A 20,038-nucleotide genomic window follows, 5' to 3' on the forward strand; every position below is an offset into this window, starting at 1 on the left:
ATCAGCGGAGGTCGCGAGGCAGAGGCAAGGATTGAAGAGCGAAGGGAGGGCGGGGAGTGGAGCCAAGAAAGAGGGTGTGGCCAGTACTGCGGCCAATCAGCTTCTGCCTCGGATTCCCTGCGGGACCAGCAAGCTATGCACGCGGTCAGGCTTCGAGCCATGAGCCTCGCGCAGCTCCACTTTCTAACGGCCACTCGGGTTTGTGCCGCCGTGAGTGAATGTGAGGCTGAGTGGGGAGAGGAACAGGGCCTGAATCAGTAAGCATCATGGATTTTCTTACTTTTCTCCGGGCTTAGACCTGGCCCAGGTAAAGCTGAGGTATGTGGGCTTGAGTGGTTTTCATGAGGAGGAAGATTGGGAAGGAAGGGTGAGGGCTTTGGCCTCTAGGGACTCCTTCTTCCCTGGAGAGGCTGGAAATTGGGTCTCTTGGGCACTGTTGGGCCCAGCTGGGCAGAAACCAGGCCAGCATGTCCTATGAATTGGTCCGTGGTCCCTGAGATAGCCTGATTTGGAAATGTGTTGTGGGGCAGTTGTAGGCATTTAGAGCTCTGTGTGGGGTCACTGGCCATGAGGTATGGCCTCTGAACCATCACAGGTTGTCCGGGTTCTGGACTGAGCCTGGATCTGGTGACTAGAGATGTCTGTGACTCTCCAGAGGTTAGTGGGAGTCTTTGACCAAGAAATGAAACTAGTAAGTACTTGAGAGGCCTTCTGGAGTTTCTGGATCCAGCCTGGGCTGAGAGTAAGTGTTGATGAAGTCAAAAGCCCAACAGGAAGTTCTCAAGAGTCTTTGCATCCTGGCTGTGCTGGGAACATGTGGCTGCAAGGCTTTGGGGGTGGGGAGGTCTCTGGATTCCAGGTTGGGGTGCTCACAGAAGATTTTCCAGTACTGGGTACAAGTTGGACAACGTGGCCAAGAGGTTAGGCCCGTGGTTTTCTGGAGGTTCCAGGGAGAGGAGGGTGTGTGAATTCCAGCAAGTTTTTTGCCCTCCATGAAGTATTATTGACTTGTGGTGGCTCTAGACAGAATCAGGATTGAGTTGTGTCTGGGACCTTTTAGCTCCTGTCCCCATTTTTACCCCCAAACTGTTTCTGGTCATTTCCAGAAGATATCAGGTTATAAGCATGGGGTGGGGGCTTGGGGAAGATGGATGTTGTATTGGACACAGGAGGAGGTGTGTGAGATATCCTGCTCTTTAGGAAGTCACCATGCTGTCTTTACTGAAGATTTTTATACTTATGGTGCAGGAAGTTGATATCTAATTTCACTCAGCTGTTCAAGTTCTACAAAGTATTAAAGCTTTCAGGGTGCTTTCACGTACACCCAGAGTTCTCAAACCAAAGGTGTAGTGCAAGGGGGTAGTTTATGAGTGGATTACAAGGGTCTATGAGCTCCTGGAAATAATCGGGAAAACTGTATGTGTATTGTTGGGGCCAGGGGTGGGGAGGGAAGCAGCCACAAAGAGGAGGAGTGGATCCTGTCCAAGGATGGTTCAGAGCAGTCTGTGACTCTATTGTCATTCATATGCAAAATGGTATGAGAATCTACAATTTTCTGATGTAAAGAGTTGATTTCATAACATATGATTTTAAAAAGGATAGTGACCCCCTGAGAGGTGAACAGCTACTAGATTAAAGCAGGTCCTCCTATTATCTATTAGGCAAAACTAGAAATGGGAGATTTTCCCTCTTCCACCCACATCTGGTGTTAGCGCACACTTCAAGGTGTCTCACACACTAGCCTGCCTGTCCAAGCTCAGTCTCCATGCCCCTCCCACCCATTTGGGGCCACACCATTCTGAAGAGTATAGATCTAGGGTTGAGGCTCTTGTGAGCCTGGGTAGTGGACCATTTGGACCAGGAGGTCAGGGGTTTTGAGTTCCCAGAGTATGGTCTAGAATTGGGAGGTACAAGTGGGTACTTCCTAGATACCCTTGGACTCCTCAGCCCAAGGGGAGGGACACAACTAGAGATCAGAGTGGTGCCCTCTGTCTGGATTTGAGGCAATATGGGTATTCAACACTGGTGTGGAAAATAGTCCCTATGAGGAAGTTGAAGGTCTCAGAAGAGTTAGCCCCAAGTTAAGGCTGAAGAAGAAAGCTGTCTATTGTGAAGAGGCAGTGGAACCTAAATTGTTTTTATTTCTAGTCTGGTTCTTTTGCCACATAATCTACAAAAAGTGTGCTATAATAGGGTCTCTATGACCTAGATTCAGCTCACCTGCCTATTACTATATCCGTATCTTGGGTTATGTAGAACATAGATTTAAGGGAAGAAAGAAACACATTCACTGTGGCATCTCTTCTCTGGTATGTCTTGGATGTACTTAACTAAAGAATGAACACTTCAAGTTTTCTGTAAGGTTTGGGTAATTGGTTTTAAGCTGTATAAAATGTGGGAAGTTTAAACACTTTAATTTGCAGAAAGCAATGTGTCTCTGGGAAGAGTGGAAAGTTCATAGAACTTTCCTAAATTGAATCTTGTTTAACTTGACTTTGGAGGTACTCAATATTTAATACATGAGACAAAGGGAGTATTTTTCATAAAACAAGTAAGCATCCCTCTAATTGGCATATTCTGATGGTTTAGCCCTTTTTTTTTTTTAATTAGTTTATTTGGTTGCACCAGGTCTTAGTTGCATCACACAGGATCTTTCACTTTTCCTCGTGGCATGCAGGATCTCTAGTTGCATAATGAGAACTCTTATTTGTAGCTTGTGGGATCTAGATCCCTGACCAGGGATCAAACCCGGCCCCTCTGCATTGGGAGCACAGAGTCTTAGCTACTGAGCTACCAGGGAAGTCCCCTGATGGTTTAAGTTTTAATTATAATATTTAGAGAGAATCCGTACTTATATTGCTATTTTGACATTTTTTACATCAAGCTGAGTTGTGCTTGAATGGGCTTATGGTCAGGTACATCAGTAAGAATAAAAGATATCCGATTTCAAACTTTATTTAGTAATATAAGTATTATAAAGGACTGAGAGGCAAAAATCATACCTCCTTTTCCCACATACTTCTCTTCCAATTATATCCTATGTAAACTCTCCTGCCTACTCCACTCTATCCCAAGATGCAGGCTTGTGTCCGCAAAACCTATGGTTTCCTGGCTCCACCCCAGAGAGACAACTGCAGGAGATTCCTATTGAGTCAGCATGGCAAGTGGAGGGTGGGCAAGGTTTTTGAGACTTGGGGGGAAAGAGAAGAGAAACACAACATTCTCTGGTGGTCCAGTGATAAAGAGACTGCGCTTCCAGTGCAGGTGGCAAGGCTTCAGTCCCTTGTTGGGGAAGTTCCTCATGACTTGTGGCCAAAGAAAAAAAAAGAGAAACAGTCAGCAGTGTGCTTACCCTTCCAAGTCAAAGTGGTACTTGCTTCTGCTTGTCACTCCTCAGTGAAAGATGGTTTGGACTGTGCAGTCAAGAATGTAGGCAGGAAGAAGGGCTGAGGTGTAGAGGGCCCGACCCCTCTAAGGAGGCAGTCTCTAAAGGGATAGCCTTAGATGAGGGTAGACACCAAGTGGGAGGGAAAGATGGGGTTTCCTAACCTCGGGGGCTTTAGTTCACTGAACGGGGAGTCCCCTCACCCCTTACTCTCCCTGTTAGGTTTCCTGAAAGCCCATAGCCCTCCCTGTCAACTGCATTTGGATAAGAAAATGCTACTCTTTGAGCACAGCCTCCATCTCTTCTGAACATCAATGGGCAAACCACTAGTGGGGGAGCTGAGTCATGGGCACATGCTGTAGGCCTGGGAAGTGAGGGGGACCCCACTCCACTGGGTGATGACGTAATCTTCCAGACCCCTATACCTACACTTGGGGCTCCTCCTTTGTGGCTTCCCCAACTTATTCCACATCCTCAGAGAGTGTGTATTTCTGTGTGGGAGGAAGGATGTTTTCCCTCCATATACGTACACGTCAAGGATTGGTGTTTTCCTGTGTCCAAGTCAAGGGTCTTTTATATGGGTATTTCATGGGTCCCTGGGTGTGGTGGTGTGAGGAGTTAGAAAGCTTAGAAATGGAAAATATTTAACGACCAGAGTAGCAAATGAATACAACTTCCCCATTTGCATTTTCCCTTTCACTCTGACTCATCTTCCCCTCTCCCCACACTATTATTGCCCCTCCACTGGCCCCACCCATTGGCACACCCTGTCTGATCTAGGAAGGGATAACATCTGTGTGGACCCAAGCTAGAATGAGAGGTAGAATGAAGGTATGTTAGGTCTCAACAGAGTAGAAGGGTGGTCTGAACATTTGAGGGTCCTGAAGCCAAAAGGCGAAACAGGAGTTTTAGAGACATAATCTTTGAGTCTAGGAGGGAATCAGAATCTAGGAGAGAAGCCTTGGGGAAAGCAGACTGGGTCTTGTCATCAGACCAGCCTACCCGTGCCGGACTTGTTACTCTTCTAGTTATTTATTAGGCATATATGTCAGGCACATATCGTAAGCTATCTAGCAATACCTGTTCTATGCATGAAAAATCTGCAAGAAATAATAAGAAACAGAAAAAGAAATGTGAGTCTCTCAGACCTCATCTTTTCCCCAGGTTAAGTAGTGCTAAAGTGTGAAAAGAGGGCAAATCTCCGAGGACCTTCATCCCCTGGGCAGGAAGTCAAAGTAACTCCGCAAGTCCTGATTTCAGAGAAATGTCATTTGTCATCAGCCCAAGAAAGAGTTTTTCTCTTCGGAGACCACCGCAGGCCCTTCCTGGGGTTGCCCCCTTCAGAGCGTGATGGGAGGATCTGAGTCACTCACATACCCTGTCCCCAGTGACGGCCCAGATGACCTGGGTCATTCCCACAGAGGAGTGGAGGCTTCCCAGTACCAAGTCAGAGAGAGGGAGGAGGAGGCATGCTTTTGGCCCTCTTTCACTCTCTTCTTAGAATCCAGATGTTTCAGTCCTTTTTACTTTTGAGGTAGTATAAAGAGCTTCCAGCTGCTAGAGCTCTACTGACACCTCTAAGAAACAGAACTAATACTATTTGAATGATGCTATGTACCGAGAAACCACTTTCACATACATCGTGTCATTTCATCTTCACCCCACATCATAATGAGGTAGGCAGAGCTTATCCCTATTTCACGGATGAGGTAACTGAGGCTCAAAGAGGTGACTTGCCCAAGGTGACTCATCTAGTAGGTGGCAGAGATGAGAGTCAAATGCAGGTCTGATTATCCCAAAGTTCTTATTGCTTCAGATATGCTTATTTGACTCCAGAAATTCACAAATGAAATAAGAAGACCAGAGGTCAGGAGGCAGAATGCTTGGGTTCTGGGAGAGGAGTGGTCTCTCCCGGAGGGGTGAAACACAGCGAGGGGTGTAAGACCACACCCCTTGGGGGACTGTGGCAGACTGATACTTGGGACACCCAATGGAAGACTGTGAAGTCAGGGGCGGGGCTAGCTCCAGAGTAGGGGGGCCAGGAGCCCCAGCAGCAGTTCAGAGCATGCGGTGTCCAGGAGGAAGCTACAACCGGTGAGTGGTTGCTTCTCCGCAACTGAGACTTTCCTCCCATTACATTCCTCTTTCTGTCCACTTCCTGCCAGCCTGTAGCCCTCCCTGTGAGGTGTCCAAGTAGTAATTCCTCCCTCCTACGGGGTCTGTACTCAGGGCGAGCCTACACTTAGGAATATGCCTGCTGGGCTCTGGGACACTTAGGTCTGTCTCTTTGTATCTGGGTTCCCAGTTCTCTTCTTAAAAGCCAATGTGGTGGTTTTGATGTGTGACAAACTTCTGCCTTATTGGGTTCTGTCTTTCTAATCTTCATTTTTGGCTTATGAAAAACAAAATTGAACTGTCTCCTTATCCTTATCTTGAGAGGAAATAGCCTCTCCCTCCATAGTTTCCATTTCCCTTTCGCCTGCTTCCTCCAGGGTCAAAGCCTTCTCCATCTCTCCATTCCTGGGTGAGAGGCCTTCTCTCCTGTGAGTTCCAACCTGCTCTCTTTATCTCACTGAATGGGAGCTTTTGGTCACTTCCAGTTCCTTCTCTGAGGATGGTTTCTAGAAGTTTCATCCTGAGGGAGATGATCAGTTGATGCCTTGAGCCTGCTTTCTGCAGCTACGACCCCATCTTGCTGCCCTTTTTTCCTCTCAGGACCTTCAGCTCCACATGACAGGCTTGCAGGAGGAGGACACACTAGCTTTCTAAACTCCCATGAAACTGTGTCTGGCTCCACCCCTAACTTATAGGGCTGACTGGGTTTTGTGGTGATCCTGTCTGGAATGAGAGCCAGGGCCTACTCAGGGGTCTTTCCCTGCAGAGGAGCTTGGAGAAGCAGAAATATCAGTGCCTGCTCTCCCTTAAGTCAGACATTGCCAACTGGCAGGACCCATCTATCTACTACTTGAGATAGCTCTTCAATGTCCGGTCCTTGCTCTTTAAGTCCTGAATTTGGTCTAATTTCCATTCTCTCACCACCTCCACCCCTGCTATGATTCTGAACAACCTCGGGTTTTCTCTTGGGTCAGTTTATCTGCTCCATTCAGGACAGAGAGCTGATTCAAAGCCAGCAACTCACTCTTTCTTCCCTCACCTCCACAGGCTTGAGTATGCGGTTCCTCCCTCCCCTTTTCACCATGGACCCTACACTGTGGCCTTTCTCTCAGAACCTCTGAGATTGGTACCCAGGCAAGGCACAATGCCCCTGTCCCCAACAAGACTGCCTAGTCCCTATGCTTCTGATCGGCTGGTACGGCTAGCAGCCAGGCTCCGGCCAGCACTATGTGATACTCTGATCACAGTGGGCAGCCAGGAATTCCCTGCCCACAGCCTGGTGCTGGCAGGTGTGAGCCAGCAACTGGGTCGCAGGGGCCGCTGGGCTGTGATGAAAGGCATCAGCCCTTCCACCTTTGCCCAACTTCTGCACTTTGTTTATGGGGAGAGTCTAGAGCTGCATCCTGGGGAACTGGGGCCCCTTGAGGAGGCAGCCAGAACACTGGGGGTGCAGTCCCTGGAAGAGGCATGCATTAGGGCTCGAAGGGACATGGCCAGAGAAGAGCTGGGTCCAGGGCTGAAGAAACAACAGGAGGAGCTAGAGAAACCCACAAGGGACTCGATGAGAGGCGTGGGGGCCTTTGGGGAGAAGCAGAGACCAGAAAAGTTTGTTAGGGCTTGTGGGAAAGAGCAGGAGACGTTGCACAGGCCGCGACCACCAAGAGAGAGCCCTGACACAGCAGAGGCAACTCGGGAGGGTCGAGGGGAGCAGAGACCAAAGGAGCAACTCCACCAAGCCCTTGTTGGCCATGGCAGAGTCGGTGGGAAGCAAGAAGTAATCATGTGGTTGAGGGACAGTGCAAGGGGCTATGAGGAAAGTCTGCGGGAGTTCCCTGGCCCCCTTCCCCCAGCAGGTTCCTTCCAAACTGGCATCACCCCCAGCCCTTGGTGGGCTGAGGCCCCTTGGTTGGGGGAGGGCCAGCCTGCCCTGTGGAGCATCCTTCTGTTGCCGCCTAGATATGGCACTCCCTTCTCCCATAGCATCCCTGTGACTGGAGCCTGGCAAGAGGTCTGGCCTCGGGACCAGAGGTGAGTTGAAGGGCGTATGGAAAACCTCTGGCTGGGAGGGAGTGGCTCAGGAGAGGCAGCAGTGATGGGTGGAAGGTTACCACATCTCTTATCTCTACTATACATTTCCTGAGTTGAGGTAGGACAAGAAGCTGTCACCACAGGGCAAGCCAAAGCCCAGGCCCCACAGAGGACTTATGACTCCTCCCTCCCCGGAAAGGAATCCACAGGATCCCAGGTGTAACCAAGGCCGTAACTCTTTCCCATCCCACCCCCAGGATCCCACTGTCCCTGAACCTCCACAAAGGCCTTTGGAGCCAGAACCAGTTGGCCTCCTCCAGCCCCACCCCAGGTAAGCCCCTCACTGCCTGGCATGCACCCTGTAACGTGGTCTCTAGCCTGGGACTGAGGCCAGGGCTCCAGGAGTCCAGCCTGAGCAGGGCGCCTGCTTCACTGTTCCCTCCAGGTTCCCTCCCCCAGGTCCCCACACAGCTCAGCCCTGGGGAGACGGAAGAGTCTGATCAGAGGCACACAGGTGAGTAGGGTGAGGGTGCTTTTGCCTCAGCGCCACTATGGCCCCAGCCTGAGTGTTCCCAGTGACCCGGCTCTGGGAATCCCAGCCCTGCCCTCCTTTGCCTTTTGTTCCCACAGGTGAACTAGCAACCTGTGTGGGTCAGGTCGGCACCGCAAGCCATCCATCTCTCCCACACCCTCCCCCACCCACTCCTGCTCGGTCTCGGCCCTATTCTTGCTCTGTCTGTGGAAAGAGGTTTTCACTCAAACATCAGATGGAGACGCACTACCGTGTCCACACAGGTATGGGCGCCCTGCCCTGTGCAAACTGCTTCCTTCCAAACTCCAATGGGCCCGCTCCTAAGTCCCTCTGTGAATGCTGTGCTCCCGAGCAACAACTTTGCCCAGCTGCCCCTACCTACCCCTAGGCGAGCCTTCATGCCCTTCTTCTTTCCTTTATGAGCCTTCCCCTCCACCTTCCCTAGGAGAGAAGCCCTTCTCCTGTAGCCTCTGTCCCCAGCGCTCCCGGGACTTCTCAGCCATGACCAAGCACCTGCGAACGCACGGGGCCGCACCCTACCGCTGCCCTCTGTGCCAGGCCGGCTGCCCCAGCCTGGCCTCCATGCAGGCGCACATGCGCGGCCACTCGCCCAGTCAGCTCCCGCCGGGATGGACCATTCGCTCCACCTTCCTCTACTCCTCCTCCTCGAGGCCATCTAGGGCCTCGACCTCTCCCAGTAGGCCCTCTTCCTCCACCAGCTGACGGGGCGTCAGTAACTTCTTTGGCTTCAGCCAAGCTTACAATTAAAAAGTGAAAGACGGGCCAGCGAGCAGGCTAGGCTTCTGATTCCGTACCGCGGCTGCGGCAGCCTAGCCAAACTCGGCTCCAAGAAGCGCTGCGGTAAGGGCGCCAGGAGCCCTCTCCCAGACGGCCTCGGGCCGCGGACCTGGGCCAGAGAGCCCCTGTGGGGTGAGGGCAGTGAAGTTTGCACGAGTGACGGTTAACTGTGCGAGGACTGGCGATTCATCACCAAAATAAAGAGTTTCCTGTGCTCTCCTCTCGGGACCAGAAAGTAGAGTCCAGATTTTCGTCTGCGCGCGGGAGGCAGCCTTGCCCTTAGTCCTGTAGCGGCCCCTGGTGGTTCAACGTGGCGGCCGCCACCTCCGTCTCCCGGGGCTTCTGATCCTCCCCTCGAGGCAGCGGGCCGCGAGGGCAGGGTGGTGTCCAGACCGACTTCGCAGCAAGCCCTGTGTGGAAAGGCTGTAAGAATCCAAGTTACTGGTCCCTTTCACAGCAAGCAACTGCGCGCCAAGTCTGAGTCTGGGTCGTCTAGCCCGGGACTCGAAAAGAAAGCATGCTATGCTCTGCTTTCAGCCACCCGACTCCTTTCCGGGGCACAAGAGCCGAAAGGCCGCAGCCCCTCCAGTATCTTCCCTCCACGCCGTACGGAGCGGCAACTGAGGCGGCCGCCCCTTACCCAGCCCACGCCTCCTGCAGTCGCGAACTTCATCTCCCAGTGTCCCTGAGGGTCCAAGGCCCGCTGCACTCTGGGAGTGGTAGTTCACGCGGGCCGCTGGCCTCGACAAGAACAATGGGAGGAGTCTGGGGCGAGAACCACAACTCCCGGCGGCCCGAGAGATTGCTCTCTGGGCCGGGTCTGGCTCCCATAGTCCCAGTTCTCGCGGCCCTAGCTCGCGGCGGAAGGAGCGAGGTGCTCGAACTACATTTCCCGGAGATCCTTGCGCCTCGCCCTCTCCCGCCGCGACGCGGGGTCTAGGCTCTTTAGGTGCGGTCTAAGGGTGACCAGCCGGCCGGCCTCGGACTCCCGCTCCCGTGGTGCCCCGCGCGGCCGGCCCAGCCCCCGGCTCGTGTCGGCCCCGCGGCGGCGCTGGTTGCTGTCGTGAGCCTAAGCCGCCCCGCCCCTCCTCTGCTCCCCTCCCCCCGGCCCTGCGTACGGGCCGCCCCTCCCCCCGCCTCCCCGGCCCCTCTCACGGTGCCAAGATGGCGGCGGCGGCGGGCGGCGGCAGTTGCCCCGGGCCTGGCTCCGCGCGGGGCCGCTTCCCGGGCCGGCCGCGGGGCTCCGGCGGGGGCGGGGGCCGCGGCGGACGGGGCAACGGGGCCGAAAGAGTGCGGGTAGCTCTGCGGCGCGGCGGCGGCGCGGCGGGGCCGGGCGGAGCCGAGCCCGGGGAGGACACGGCCCTGCTCCGTTTGCTGGGACTCCACCGGGGCCTGCGCCGGCTCCGCCGCCTGTGGGCCGGCCCGCGCATTCAGCGGGGCCGGGGCCGGGGTCGGGGCCGGGGCTGGGGCCCAAGCCGGGGCTGCCTGCTGGAGGAGGAGAGCAGTGACGGGGAGTCCGACGATGAGGTGAGGCAGTCGGAGGCGTCCCCAGCGCTGGGCGGGGCGGAGGCAGGGGGCTTCCAGGGGTCTGGGTGGCCCCGAGGGGTGGCGTGGGGAAGCGGAGTTCTCAGGGCTTTGGGGGGGGGAAAGGGCCCTGGAAATAGGCAGGGGAGGAGGTAGGTAGGCTGTGCGGAGCTGTCGGTGAAAGAGGCCTCTGAAAGTGGATAGAGAAGCCTGAGCTGCCGCTGAGCACTTCGGCTCTAGGCAGGTCCTGCAGAAGTGTCCTGGGCTGATCCTTCTTGGTAGTTGGCAAAGCCAGGGCTGGAGAGATTTGGGCTAGGAGGCTATAGGACTGCATGCCCAACCAGTGGTGGTTGACAGCAGAAGCGTGGCTTGAGTGAACGCGGGCTAGCCTGTGGACCTAGGCTGTGGACCTGCAAGCTGCCCCACCCGGCCTCATAAGCTCCGACACATCACATTTCACCAGTGCCCCAATTCTTCCGACTAAAGTGAAGAGAGGGGAGAATGGTGGAGGGCTTCCTTTTGGGGGCAGAGGTGCAAGAGACGTGGGACGTAGGTGAGACTGGGCACTCCAGCAGGTCTGAATTCAATTCAGGATTTATCACCAGTCTCTCAGAAAGGGCTCGAAGGTGTGGATTGTACTGCTTAGGACGGTTTGTAGCCACCTGAGTGCTCATGGCAGGTCGAATATGATAAACTATTTAATACATGTACATGCACACCCCACTTGAGTGCCCCAATTCCCATTTTTAATTCAGAGAGAAACAACAGCTTGAGAGGGTATAGACAGAGGTTCTACTTTTTTCTGAGTTGGAGGATGAGAGAATATGAGGGTAGTGGCTGCTGCCTGACTTAGACCCTGTTCTGTTCCCTTTGAGCCAGTGGACCACTGATGGCTTGTGCTGGTGTGGTCTCAAACTGGGGATGCAATTTCAAAATACATTCTATCTCCATCCCTGGGAAGAGATTGTGTATTTTTCCCCTTCACCTTCTAGTCTTTTTAGTTCATTTGTAAATAGGGATACGTTAAGGGGGAAGCTGGGGATATTCCTCAATACCTGAGTCTCAGGCTAAACAAGGGCTTTAGCACTGATGCTGTTTCTCCCCTCCACCCCTGGTCCCCTAAATCAGGAGTTTCAGGGTTTTCACTCAGATGAAGATGCGGCCTCCAGTTCCCTGCGCTCTGCGCTCCGATCCCAGCGAGGTGAGTGACGGGGAAACTCTACCTCTGTAGCTTTATAGGAATGTTACTCTTGCTTTTTGTGTCAGCTCTGCCCTGCTCTAGAGTCTCCATCAGTTACCAAGTGTGTTCTGTGTCAAAGCCCCAGCTAGGCTGGGCTGTTGGGGAAGCAGACAAGTCAGAGTCCTTGCACTCCTGGAGTCTTCCTCTGTCTGCAGGGCCAGCTTGACCCATCTCCCCACACCTATTCTCCTTTTAGGTCGAGCCCCCCGAGGTCGGGGCCGCAAGCATAAGACGACCCCCCTTCCGCCTCCTCGCCTAGCAGATGTGGCTCCTACACCCCCAAAGACTCCTGCCCGGAAACGGGGTGAGGAGGGCACAGAACGGATGGTGCAGGCACTGACTGAACTTCTCCGGCGGGCCCAGGCACCCCCAGCCCCCCGGAGCCGGGCATGTGAGTCCTCCACCCCCCGTCGGTCTCGGGGACGGCCCCCAGGACGGCCAGCAGGCCCCTGCAGGAAGAAGCAACAAGCAGTAGTGGTGGCAGAAGCAGCTGTGACAATCCCCAAACCTGAGCCCCCACCTCCTGTTGTTCCAGTAAAACACCGAACTGGCAGCTGGAAGTGCAAGGAGGGGCCCGGCCCAGGACCTGGGACCCCCAAGCGTGGAGGACAGTCTGGGCGAGGAGGCCGTGGAGGCAGGGGCCGAGGCCGAGGCCGGCTCCCCCTCGTGATCAAGTTTGTTTCAAAGGCCAAAAAAATGAAGATGGGACAGTTGTCCTTGGGACTTGAATCAGGTCAGGGTCAAGATCAGCATGAGGAAAGCTGGCAGGATGCCCCCCAGGGAAGAATTGGATCTGGGCAAGGAGAGGGCCCCTGCTGGAGGAAGGAGCAGAAGCTGGAGGAGGAGGGAGAGGAGGAGAAAGAAGAGGAAGATGAGGAAGAAGAGAGAGCTGTAGCTGAGGAAGCAATGGTGCTAGCCGAGGAAAAGGAAGAGGCAAAGCTGCCGTCACCACCCCTGACTCCTTCAGCCCCTCCACCTCCTCCATCCCTGCCACCCGCTTCAGCATCTCCTCCATCTCCACTTTGCCCTCCCCCCCCACCTGTCTCTCCACCACCCCCACCAACCCCTCCACCGCCTCGTGCCCCCGAGGAGCAGGAAGAGTCCCCTCCTCCCGTGGTCCCAGCTACATGCTCGCGAAAGAGGGGCCGGCCTCCCCTAACTCCCAGCCAGCGAGCAGAGCGGGAAGCTGCTCGGGCAGGGCCAGAGGGTACCTCTCCTCCCACTCCAGTCCCCAGCACCGCCACAGGAGGCCCTCTGGAAGACAGCCCTACTGTGGCCCCCAAAAGTACCACCTTTCTGAAGAACATCCGACAGTTTATTATGCCTGTGGTGAGTGCCCGCTCTTCCCGTGTCATCAAGACACCCCGGCGATTTATGGATGAAGACCCCCCCAAGCCCCCAAAGGTGGAGGTCTCACCTACTCTACGGCCTCCCATTGCCACCTCCCCACTGGCCCCCCAGGAACCAGCACCAGCCCCCTCTCCACCCCGTGCCCCAACTCCTCCATCCACCCCAGTCCCACTCCCTGAGAAGAGACGGTCCATCCTAAGGGAACCCACATTTCGCTGGACCTCACTGACCCGGGAACTGCCCCCTCCTCCCCCTGCTCCTCCACCGGCCCCACCCCCACTTCCTGCCCCTGTCACTCCTTCCCGGAGGCCCCTGCTCCTTCGGGCCCCTCAGTTTACCCCAAGTGAAGCCCACCTGAAGATCTACGAATCGGTGCTTACTCCTCCTCCTCTTGGGGCCCCTGAAGCCCCTGAGCCAGAGCCTCCTCCTGCTGATGACTCTCCAGCTGAGCCTGAGCCGCGGGCAGTGGGCCGCACGAACCACCTCAGCTTGCCTCGATTTGCCCCTGTGGTCGCCACTCCTATTAAGGCTGAGATGCCCTCCCCTGGGGCTCCAGCTCCAAACAGTGGGCAACAGCCTCACGCTCAGCTGCAGCAGCCCCTACAGGCCTTGCAAGCCCAGCTGCTGCCCCCAGCGCTCCCACCACAGCACTCACTACTGCAGCCACAGATACAGCTGCAGCCACCGCCTCAGCAGGCGCCACCACTGGAAAAGGCCCGGATCACAGGCCTGGGGTCCTTACCACTGTCTGGTGTGGAGGAGAAAATGTTCAGTCTCCTCAAGAGAGCCAAGGTGCAGCTAATCAAGATTGACCAGCAGCAGCAGCAGAAAGTGGCGTCTTTGATGCCGGTGAGCATGGTGCTTTGGCCAGGCCCCTGCATCCAGGCACTCAGACTCAATTCTGTGCAGTCCCTTTACCTCCTGGCTCTCAGGACACCTTCTAGCATTGCAGGGAACCCTCCAAGCCAGTCTTTCCCCTGTCCCCCAGCTTCTTGGGTTCTTTCCCTGGCCCCATTTGTCCTCACTCTCAAGCCTCTGACCCTATTTATTCCCCCACCAGCCCAGCCCTGGAGGGCAGATGGAGGAGGTTGTGGGGACTGTCAAGCAGATCCCAGATAGAGGTTCTGTCAAGTCGGAAGATGAATCAGTGGAAACTAAGAGGGAGAGACCATCGGTATGGAGTGGGAAGAAGGCCCTCTGGGGAAGACTGGCAGAGGGAGTATGAGGGGCAGCTCTCCACAGGTATTCTTGGTTTCTCCTCCCCCAGGGCCCTGAGTCCCCTGTGCAAGGCCCCCGCATCAAACATGTCTGCCGTCATGCTGCTGTGGCCCTGGGTCAGGCCCGGGCCATGGTGCCCGAAGACGTCCCCCGCCTCAGCGCTCTCCCTCTCCGGGATCGGCAGGACCTCAATGCGGAGGGTAGGGGCGGGTGTGTTGTGGGGAAGTTTTGACAGCTGTGTCAAATTTGGGGGTGAGTGAAGGAATCAAGAACCTGGGAGAATGGCAGCTGAGTAGGGTGCTTTGGGCCAGGTGGCAAGTGAGTTGGAGTGCTAGATCTTAGAGCGGACTTGGGAGTACCTGGAGCTGAGCATGGTGGGAAAGTTGAATGGGATCTTGGGGAGGTCAGGGGACCAAGGTAGAACTCCTGTGCTTTGTGGCTCCATTCCCACCTCTCCACTGCACTAGATACATCATCAGCATCTGAGACTGAGAGCGTCCCATCCCAGTCCCAGCCGGGAAAGGTGGAGTCAACAGGGCCTGGGGGAGACTCAGAGCCTGCAGGGTCTGGAGGGACCCTGGCACATGCACCCCGGCGCTCACTGCCCTCCCATCACGGCAAGAAGATGCGGATGGCACGGTGTGGACACTGTCGGGGCTGCCTGCGTGTGCAGGACTGTGGCTCCTGTGTCAACTGCCTGGACAAGCCCAAGTTTGGGGGCCCCAACACCAAGAAGCAGTGCTGTGTGTGAGTAGCTGGGGCGCAGGCTCCGTTCCCACCCATGGTTGTCAGTCACCCAGGCCTCCTGCCCCAGCAGAGCAGTGGGATTGGCATCCTTGTGGAGAGCTTCCTCTCTTCCCCCAGACCACCAGTCCCCTACCCTGGTGACGTGCTGCTCCCCTCCCCAGATACCGGAAGTGTGACAAGATAGAGGCTCGGAAGATGGAACGGCTGGCCAAAAAAGGTAACGAGGCTTGAGAAGCATTTCTTTACACAGTCTTACTGAGATGCATGCTATAGAGGAAACCATGTCTTTCTCTGCTCTCCTCCCTTGGTCTTTGCAGTCCACCACCTTTGTCGTATTCCCATCATGCACTTCTGTATCTCCCGTGCTTGTTCTCTTTTGCGCTTTTTTCTGGCTTTTCTCCATCGTAGTGTCCAAGTCCTTGGCTGAGCTCAGATCTTACTAAGTCCCCTGTTCCCACAGGCCGGACGATAGTGAAGACGCTGTTGCCCTGGGATTCCGATGAATCTCCTGAGGCCTCCCCTGGTCCTCCAGGCCCACGCCGGGGGGCGGGAGCTGGGGGGCCCCGGGAGGAGGTGGTGGCCCCCCCGGGGCCCGAGGAGCAGGACTCCTTCCTACTGCAGCGCAAGTCAGCCCGGCGCTGCGTCAAACAGCGACCCTCCTATGATATCTTCGAGGACTCGGATGACTCAGAGCCCGGGGGTCCCCCTGCTCCTCGGCGTCGGACCCCCCGGGAGAACGGTATGAATTGTTTGCTGCTTTCGCTATCAGTCCTGTGTGTGGAAGGGTTAGGACTCCCCAACCCAAGGCTCTGTCAGTCTCCAGGAGAGTGACTGAGTAAAGAGAAGGGCAGTTTTACTGGGCAGGGAGAACGAGTGCGGGAGGTTTTCAGTAGGTTATTGAACAAGGCTCAAGTCATCCTCATGGACCTGGGCTCGTTAAAGGCCTGGGGATCTGGAAATCACATGGGGGTGGTCGAGGAGGGGGGATGGGGCAGAGAAGAGGGGGAACCTCACCACTCCTGTGTCCTGCCTAGAGCTGCCAGTGCCAGAACCAGAGGAGCAGAGTCGGCCCCGCAAACCCACCCTGCAGCCTGTGTTGCAGCTCAAGGCCCGAAGGCGCCTGGACAAGGTCAGCATAGCCCCCACACCAAGAACCTGAGCCCTGTGTGAGGCATGGCTCCATTCCAAGGAGCTTCCTGGCAAGTCAGGGTCACAGGCTCACCTGAGTGCTGTAGTGTCTCCATGCTGGAGGACAGGCCCTGGGTGGGTGAAGCAGGCATCTCTCTGTGGAAGGCCAAGTAGGGTCTAGGCAAAAGGCAGGGTGGCGTAGGCTGGGGAGAGGGCAGTGAGACGTTGGTAAATGGTGGGGCTGCAGCCCTCTTAGCACCACTGTCCCTCCCTAGGATGCTTTGGCTCCTGGCCCTTTTGCCTCTTTTCCCAATGGCTGGACTGGAAAACAAAAGTCTCCAGATGGTGTGCACCGGGTTCGTGTGGATTTTAAGGTATGGCATAGGGTGGTGGGCACTGTGGTGGGAAGAAACGTGTTGGTTACGAATGAGAACCCTGGGCTTTAAGTTTGGATCTTGCTGTGTTCCTGGCTGCTCTCTGATTCTGCATCTTCTCTTCCCTCAGGAGGATTGTGACCTGGAGAATGTGTGGCTGATGGGTGGCCTAAGTGTACTCACCTCCGTGCCAGGGGGACCACCCATGGTGTGCTTGCTGTGTGCCAGCAAAGGCCTGCATGAGGTTGGATCCCTTTCCCCTCAAGTCTCCGTTAGCCCTGACTGCCTGGTGTTTGGGCCCTTTAAAGAGGGTCACCCTCCCTGGCCTCCTGGCCCCTCACTCTGCCCGTTGTTCACTCTCCCCACTCCTAGTTGGTGTTCTGCCAGGTCTGCTGTGACCCTTTCCACCCATTCTGCCTGGAGGAGGCCGAGCGGCCCCTGCCCCAACATCATGACACTTGGTGCTGCCGCCGCTGCAAGTTTTGCCACGTCTGTGGGCGCAAAGGCCGGGGATCCAAGGTTTGGGCACAAGGGCCATGGCAGTGGCCGCATGGAGGAGAGGGGTGTCTCTGAGCTGGTAGGTTTTGCTATTGCTGTCTTTCTCCAATATCCTGCAGCACCTCCTGGAGTGTGAGCGCTGCCGCCATGCTTACCACCCAGCCTGTCTGGGGCCCAGCTACCCAACCCGAGCCACACGCAAACGGCGCCACTGGGTGAGAGATGAGGCCCCCTCCCCTGGCTTTGGAGCTCTAATTAATGCCGCCACCACCCCAGGATTGCTCTAGGCCAGGGCTCTTGGGGGTGGGAGGGTGGAGGTCTTCTTAAGAGTTTGATAAACATCACATGTCCTCTTCAAGAATTTAGCGCAGATAAGATTTTTGTGCAGAATTTATATGTAATGGTTTTACAGGCTCATGGATTCCGTAGTCCCAAGCTCACAGCCCCCTGCTATAGCCTCATCTCTTCCGTCTCACTCTGCTAGCATCCACACTTCATCTCTCTCATGCCCTGCTTCTTTCCCTCTCCATCCTCCACTTCACCTCTCCTGCACACCTGTTCTCCTTATCCATCCTTCTACATCTGTCTCCTGCCCACTTGTCTTTGCCCCTCCCCACTTCACACTGCTCCAGCCTGGTGTCTGGTTCTCCCCCTAACATTGCCCTGTCCCCCCAGATCTGCTCAGCCTGCGTGCGATGTAAGAGCTGTGGGGCGACTCCAGGCAAGAACTGGGACGTCGAGTGGTCGGGAGATTACAGCCATTGCCCCAGGTGCACCCAGCTCTTTGAGAAAGGTGGGGACCTGGCAGGGGACCGGGGCCCCGGGAGCCACCGGGGAGTGGGCCAGGTTTCTAGACAAGCAGTTGTAAGAGATTCTCTCTGCTAGTATTTCTCCACTCTCTTCTCCTCTGGAGTCTTTCTTTCCATTTAAAGTACTCTTTTGTAGGAGCCCATCTAGTACTTAAAAGAGGGACACGGCCCCTCTGAGGGCAGTGGGAGTGGAGGGCTTGGACCCCACCCTCATGGTGGTCCCGGAAGTACCTCCTAGAACCTTAAGTCTCCGCTGAGCTCTCTGAAGACCTGGGCTTCCTCATTGGCTCAAGCAGCAGGTTTAGCAAGGCTCTTTGCATTGTGAGCCCTTGGGGCTGCAGAGTTGGGAGAGCATCCTTATCTTTAGTCAGCCTTTGGGGCATGGTAGGGACCCAAGTGGGGCAGGACAGGGCAGCTCGTGCAGCAATCGTGGGCCAGCTGGCCTCTATGCCAGGCTGCTGAGGGCAGCTCATGGCACCAGCCCCTCTGACTTGTCTCTTTTTGCTCCAGGAAACTACTGCCCGATCTGTACACGCTGCTATGAAGACAATGACTACGAGAGCAAGATGATGCAGTGTGCACAGTGTGACCACTGGGTGCATGCCAAGTGTGAGGGGCTCTCAGGTTAGTGGACGGAAGACTGGGGTGTGGCCTCAGCCCTGTCCTGCCCCTTGCCGCAGGCTCTCAGAGGACAGCGAAATGTTCTTAGTGACCTGGGGCGGTCTGAGAACTTCCACGTCACTGAAACCATTTTTCCCTTTCCCGCCCTGGCCGTTCTAGATGAAGACTACGAGATCCTTTCAGGGCTGCCAGACTCGGTGCTGTACACCTGTGGGCCATGTGCTGGGGCCGCACACCCTCGCTGGCGAGAGGCCCTGAGTGGGGCCCTCCAGGGGGGCCTGCGCCAGGTGCTTCAGGGCCTGCTGAGCTCCAAGGTGGCAGGCCCACTGCTGCTGTGCACCCAGGTCTGCGGGCCCGGATGACTGGACGGGAGGGGCCTGGCCCAGCACGAGCCCTGCTGACTTCCCCTCTTTGCAGTGTGGGCAGGAAGGACAGCAGCTGCACCCAGGGCCCTGTGATCTGCACGCTGTGAGGCGGCGCTTCGAGGAGGGCCACTACAAGTCTGTGGTGAGTGGGACACTGAGGAGCCGCTGCATGCCTGCGGGAGAGGATTGGGGTGGGGGCTCCGGTTCCTGACAAACCCCCTTACAGCACAGCTTCATGGAGGACGTGGTGGGCATCCTGATGAGGCACTCTGAGGAAGGAGAGATGCTGGAGCGCCGGGCTGGAGGCCAGACCAAGGGGCTCCTACTGAAGGTGAGCTCTTTGGGGGCTGCCCTGAGGGTGGCTTGCATGGTAGCAGGGAGGAGAGAGTGGGTTCCTGCCCCCACCACCTCTCCTGGGGAAGACAGTTCTTCTCATCCTGTTAAACCTGCTCCCCAGCTGCTAGAGTCTGCGTTCGGCTGGTTCGACGCCCACGACCCCAAGTACTGGCGACGGAGTACCCGGCTGCCCAAGTGAGCAAGGCTGGGTAGCAGGAGGGGAACCAGGGAGTGAGGGCAAAGGCAGGGGCACCTGGGAATCCAGGGTCCAGCTGGACTGAGAATAGACAAGGAGCAGGGTTAGGGTCTTGGAGGACATGGGACCAGGATGAGAGTCCCCAGTGGTTCTAGATGAGCAGAGACTCATATTGTGTGGTTAATTCTTACTTCAGCTGTACATTATGCAAGGTGGTGCTGGGGACAGCAGTGGGCAAGCCATGTTTGGGGGGTTGGGCAGGCACTGATAACCTGGACAGTTAGGGCTTTGATGGGGAGGCCCAGTGGCTGTGGGAGCTCAGAGGAGGTGCCTGCCTAGGAGCCTCGGGCCTGAGGCTTCCCAGAGAAATGACATCTAAGCTGAAAAGTGGAGGAGACGTATTTTGGGCATGGAGAACAGTATTTTATGTGGCAAAGGTGGCATGAGAGGGTCTGGCTTGTTTGGAAGGCTGAGAGAAGTTTCACATAGAGGACAGAGGGGGTCATGGCATAATCAGGTTGATATTATGGGTGGGCCCCAGTCCAGCACCCCTCGATAGATGTGTCAGAGGCTGACCCTGCCTGTCCACAGCGGAGTCCTTCCCAATGCGGTGTTGCCCCCATCCCTGGACCACGTCTATGCTCAGTGGAGGCAGCAGGAACCAGAGACCCCAGAATCAGGGCAGCCTCCAGGCGATCCCTCAACAGGTACTGGGCAGTTGGGGCTAGAAGCTTGATCGCTTAGTTGGTGGGCCAGGCTCCAGGTCCTCATTCT

The 20,038-nt window shown here is 55.9% G+C and overlaps 2 protein-coding genes and 1 long non-coding RNA gene across 6 annotated transcripts in view; 2 read left to right on the forward strand and 1 right to left on the reverse strand.

The window, feature by feature from the left end:
- ZBTB32 (zinc finger and BTB domain containing 32) lies at window positions 1-8,783 on the forward strand. Of its 2 annotated transcripts, XM_055553566.1 has the most exons (6): window positions 1-257; window positions 7,481-7,528; window positions 7,786-7,859; window positions 7,974-8,042; window positions 8,159-8,323; window positions 8,506-8,783. In XM_055553566.1, the coding sequence occupies exons 1-6, from the start codon at window positions 136-138 to the stop codon at window positions 8,781-8,783; spliced, it is 756 nt and encodes a 251-aa protein (XP_055409541.1). In that variant the 5' UTR covers window positions 1-135. The 2 variants fall into 2 exon arrangements, with proteins under 2 accessions (XP_055409541.1, XP_055409540.1); XM_055553565.1 differs by lacking the exon at window positions 1-257 and having other exon boundaries at window positions 6,645-7,528.
- On the reverse strand, window positions 8,748-13,436 carry LOC129632139 (uncharacterized). Its single transcript, XR_008704309.1, has 2 exons — window positions 13,327-13,436; window positions 8,748-9,268 (listed from the first exon to the last, which is right to left on the reverse strand). It is a non-coding gene; the product is annotated as an uncharacterized LOC129632139 (long non-coding RNA).
- Window positions 10,023-20,038, forward strand: part of KMT2B (lysine methyltransferase 2B) — a 20,602-nt gene continuing 10,586 nt past the window's right edge. The window contains exons 1-20 of one of the 3 annotated variants that reach the window (XM_055553561.1): window positions 10,023-10,385; window positions 11,511-11,583; window positions 11,819-13,821; window positions 14,033-14,146; window positions 14,240-14,390; window positions 14,658-14,937; window positions 15,099-15,154; window positions 15,398-15,676; window positions 15,972-16,066; window positions 16,341-16,439; window positions 16,570-16,683; window positions 16,812-16,958; window positions 17,057-17,152; window positions 17,613-17,730; window positions 18,257-18,370; window positions 18,527-18,711; window positions 18,785-18,874; window positions 18,959-19,063; window positions 19,190-19,263; window positions 19,856-19,971. In XM_055553561.1, the coding sequence (XP_055409536.1) occupies window positions 10,023-10,385; window positions 11,511-11,583; window positions 11,819-13,821; window positions 14,033-14,146; window positions 14,240-14,390; window positions 14,658-14,937; window positions 15,099-15,154; window positions 15,398-15,676; window positions 15,972-16,066; window positions 16,341-16,439; window positions 16,570-16,683; window positions 16,812-16,958; window positions 17,057-17,152; window positions 17,613-17,730; window positions 18,257-18,370; window positions 18,527-18,711; window positions 18,785-18,874; window positions 18,959-19,063; window positions 19,190-19,263; window positions 19,856-19,971 (4,672 nt within the window). Of the gene's footprint in view, window positions 10,386-11,510; window positions 11,584-11,818; window positions 13,822-14,032; window positions 14,147-14,239; window positions 14,391-14,657; window positions 14,938-15,098; window positions 15,155-15,397; window positions 15,677-15,971; window positions 16,067-16,340; window positions 16,440-16,569; window positions 16,684-16,811; window positions 16,959-17,056; window positions 17,153-17,612; window positions 17,731-18,256; window positions 18,371-18,526; window positions 18,712-18,784; window positions 18,875-18,958; window positions 19,064-19,189; window positions 19,264-19,855; window positions 19,972-20,038 lie in introns of those variants that run through there. The other 2 variants (XM_055553562.1, XM_055553563.1) reach the window with 2 other exon arrangements.

This window comes from Bubalus kerabau, chromosome 17, assembly GCF_029407905.1.
Source record: "Bubalus kerabau isolate K-KA32 ecotype Philippines breed swamp buffalo chromosome 17, PCC_UOA_SB_1v2, whole genome shotgun sequence".
In the NCBI taxonomy this organism is placed as follows: Eukaryota; Metazoa; Chordata; class Mammalia; order Artiodactyla; family Bovidae; genus Bubalus; species Bubalus kerabau.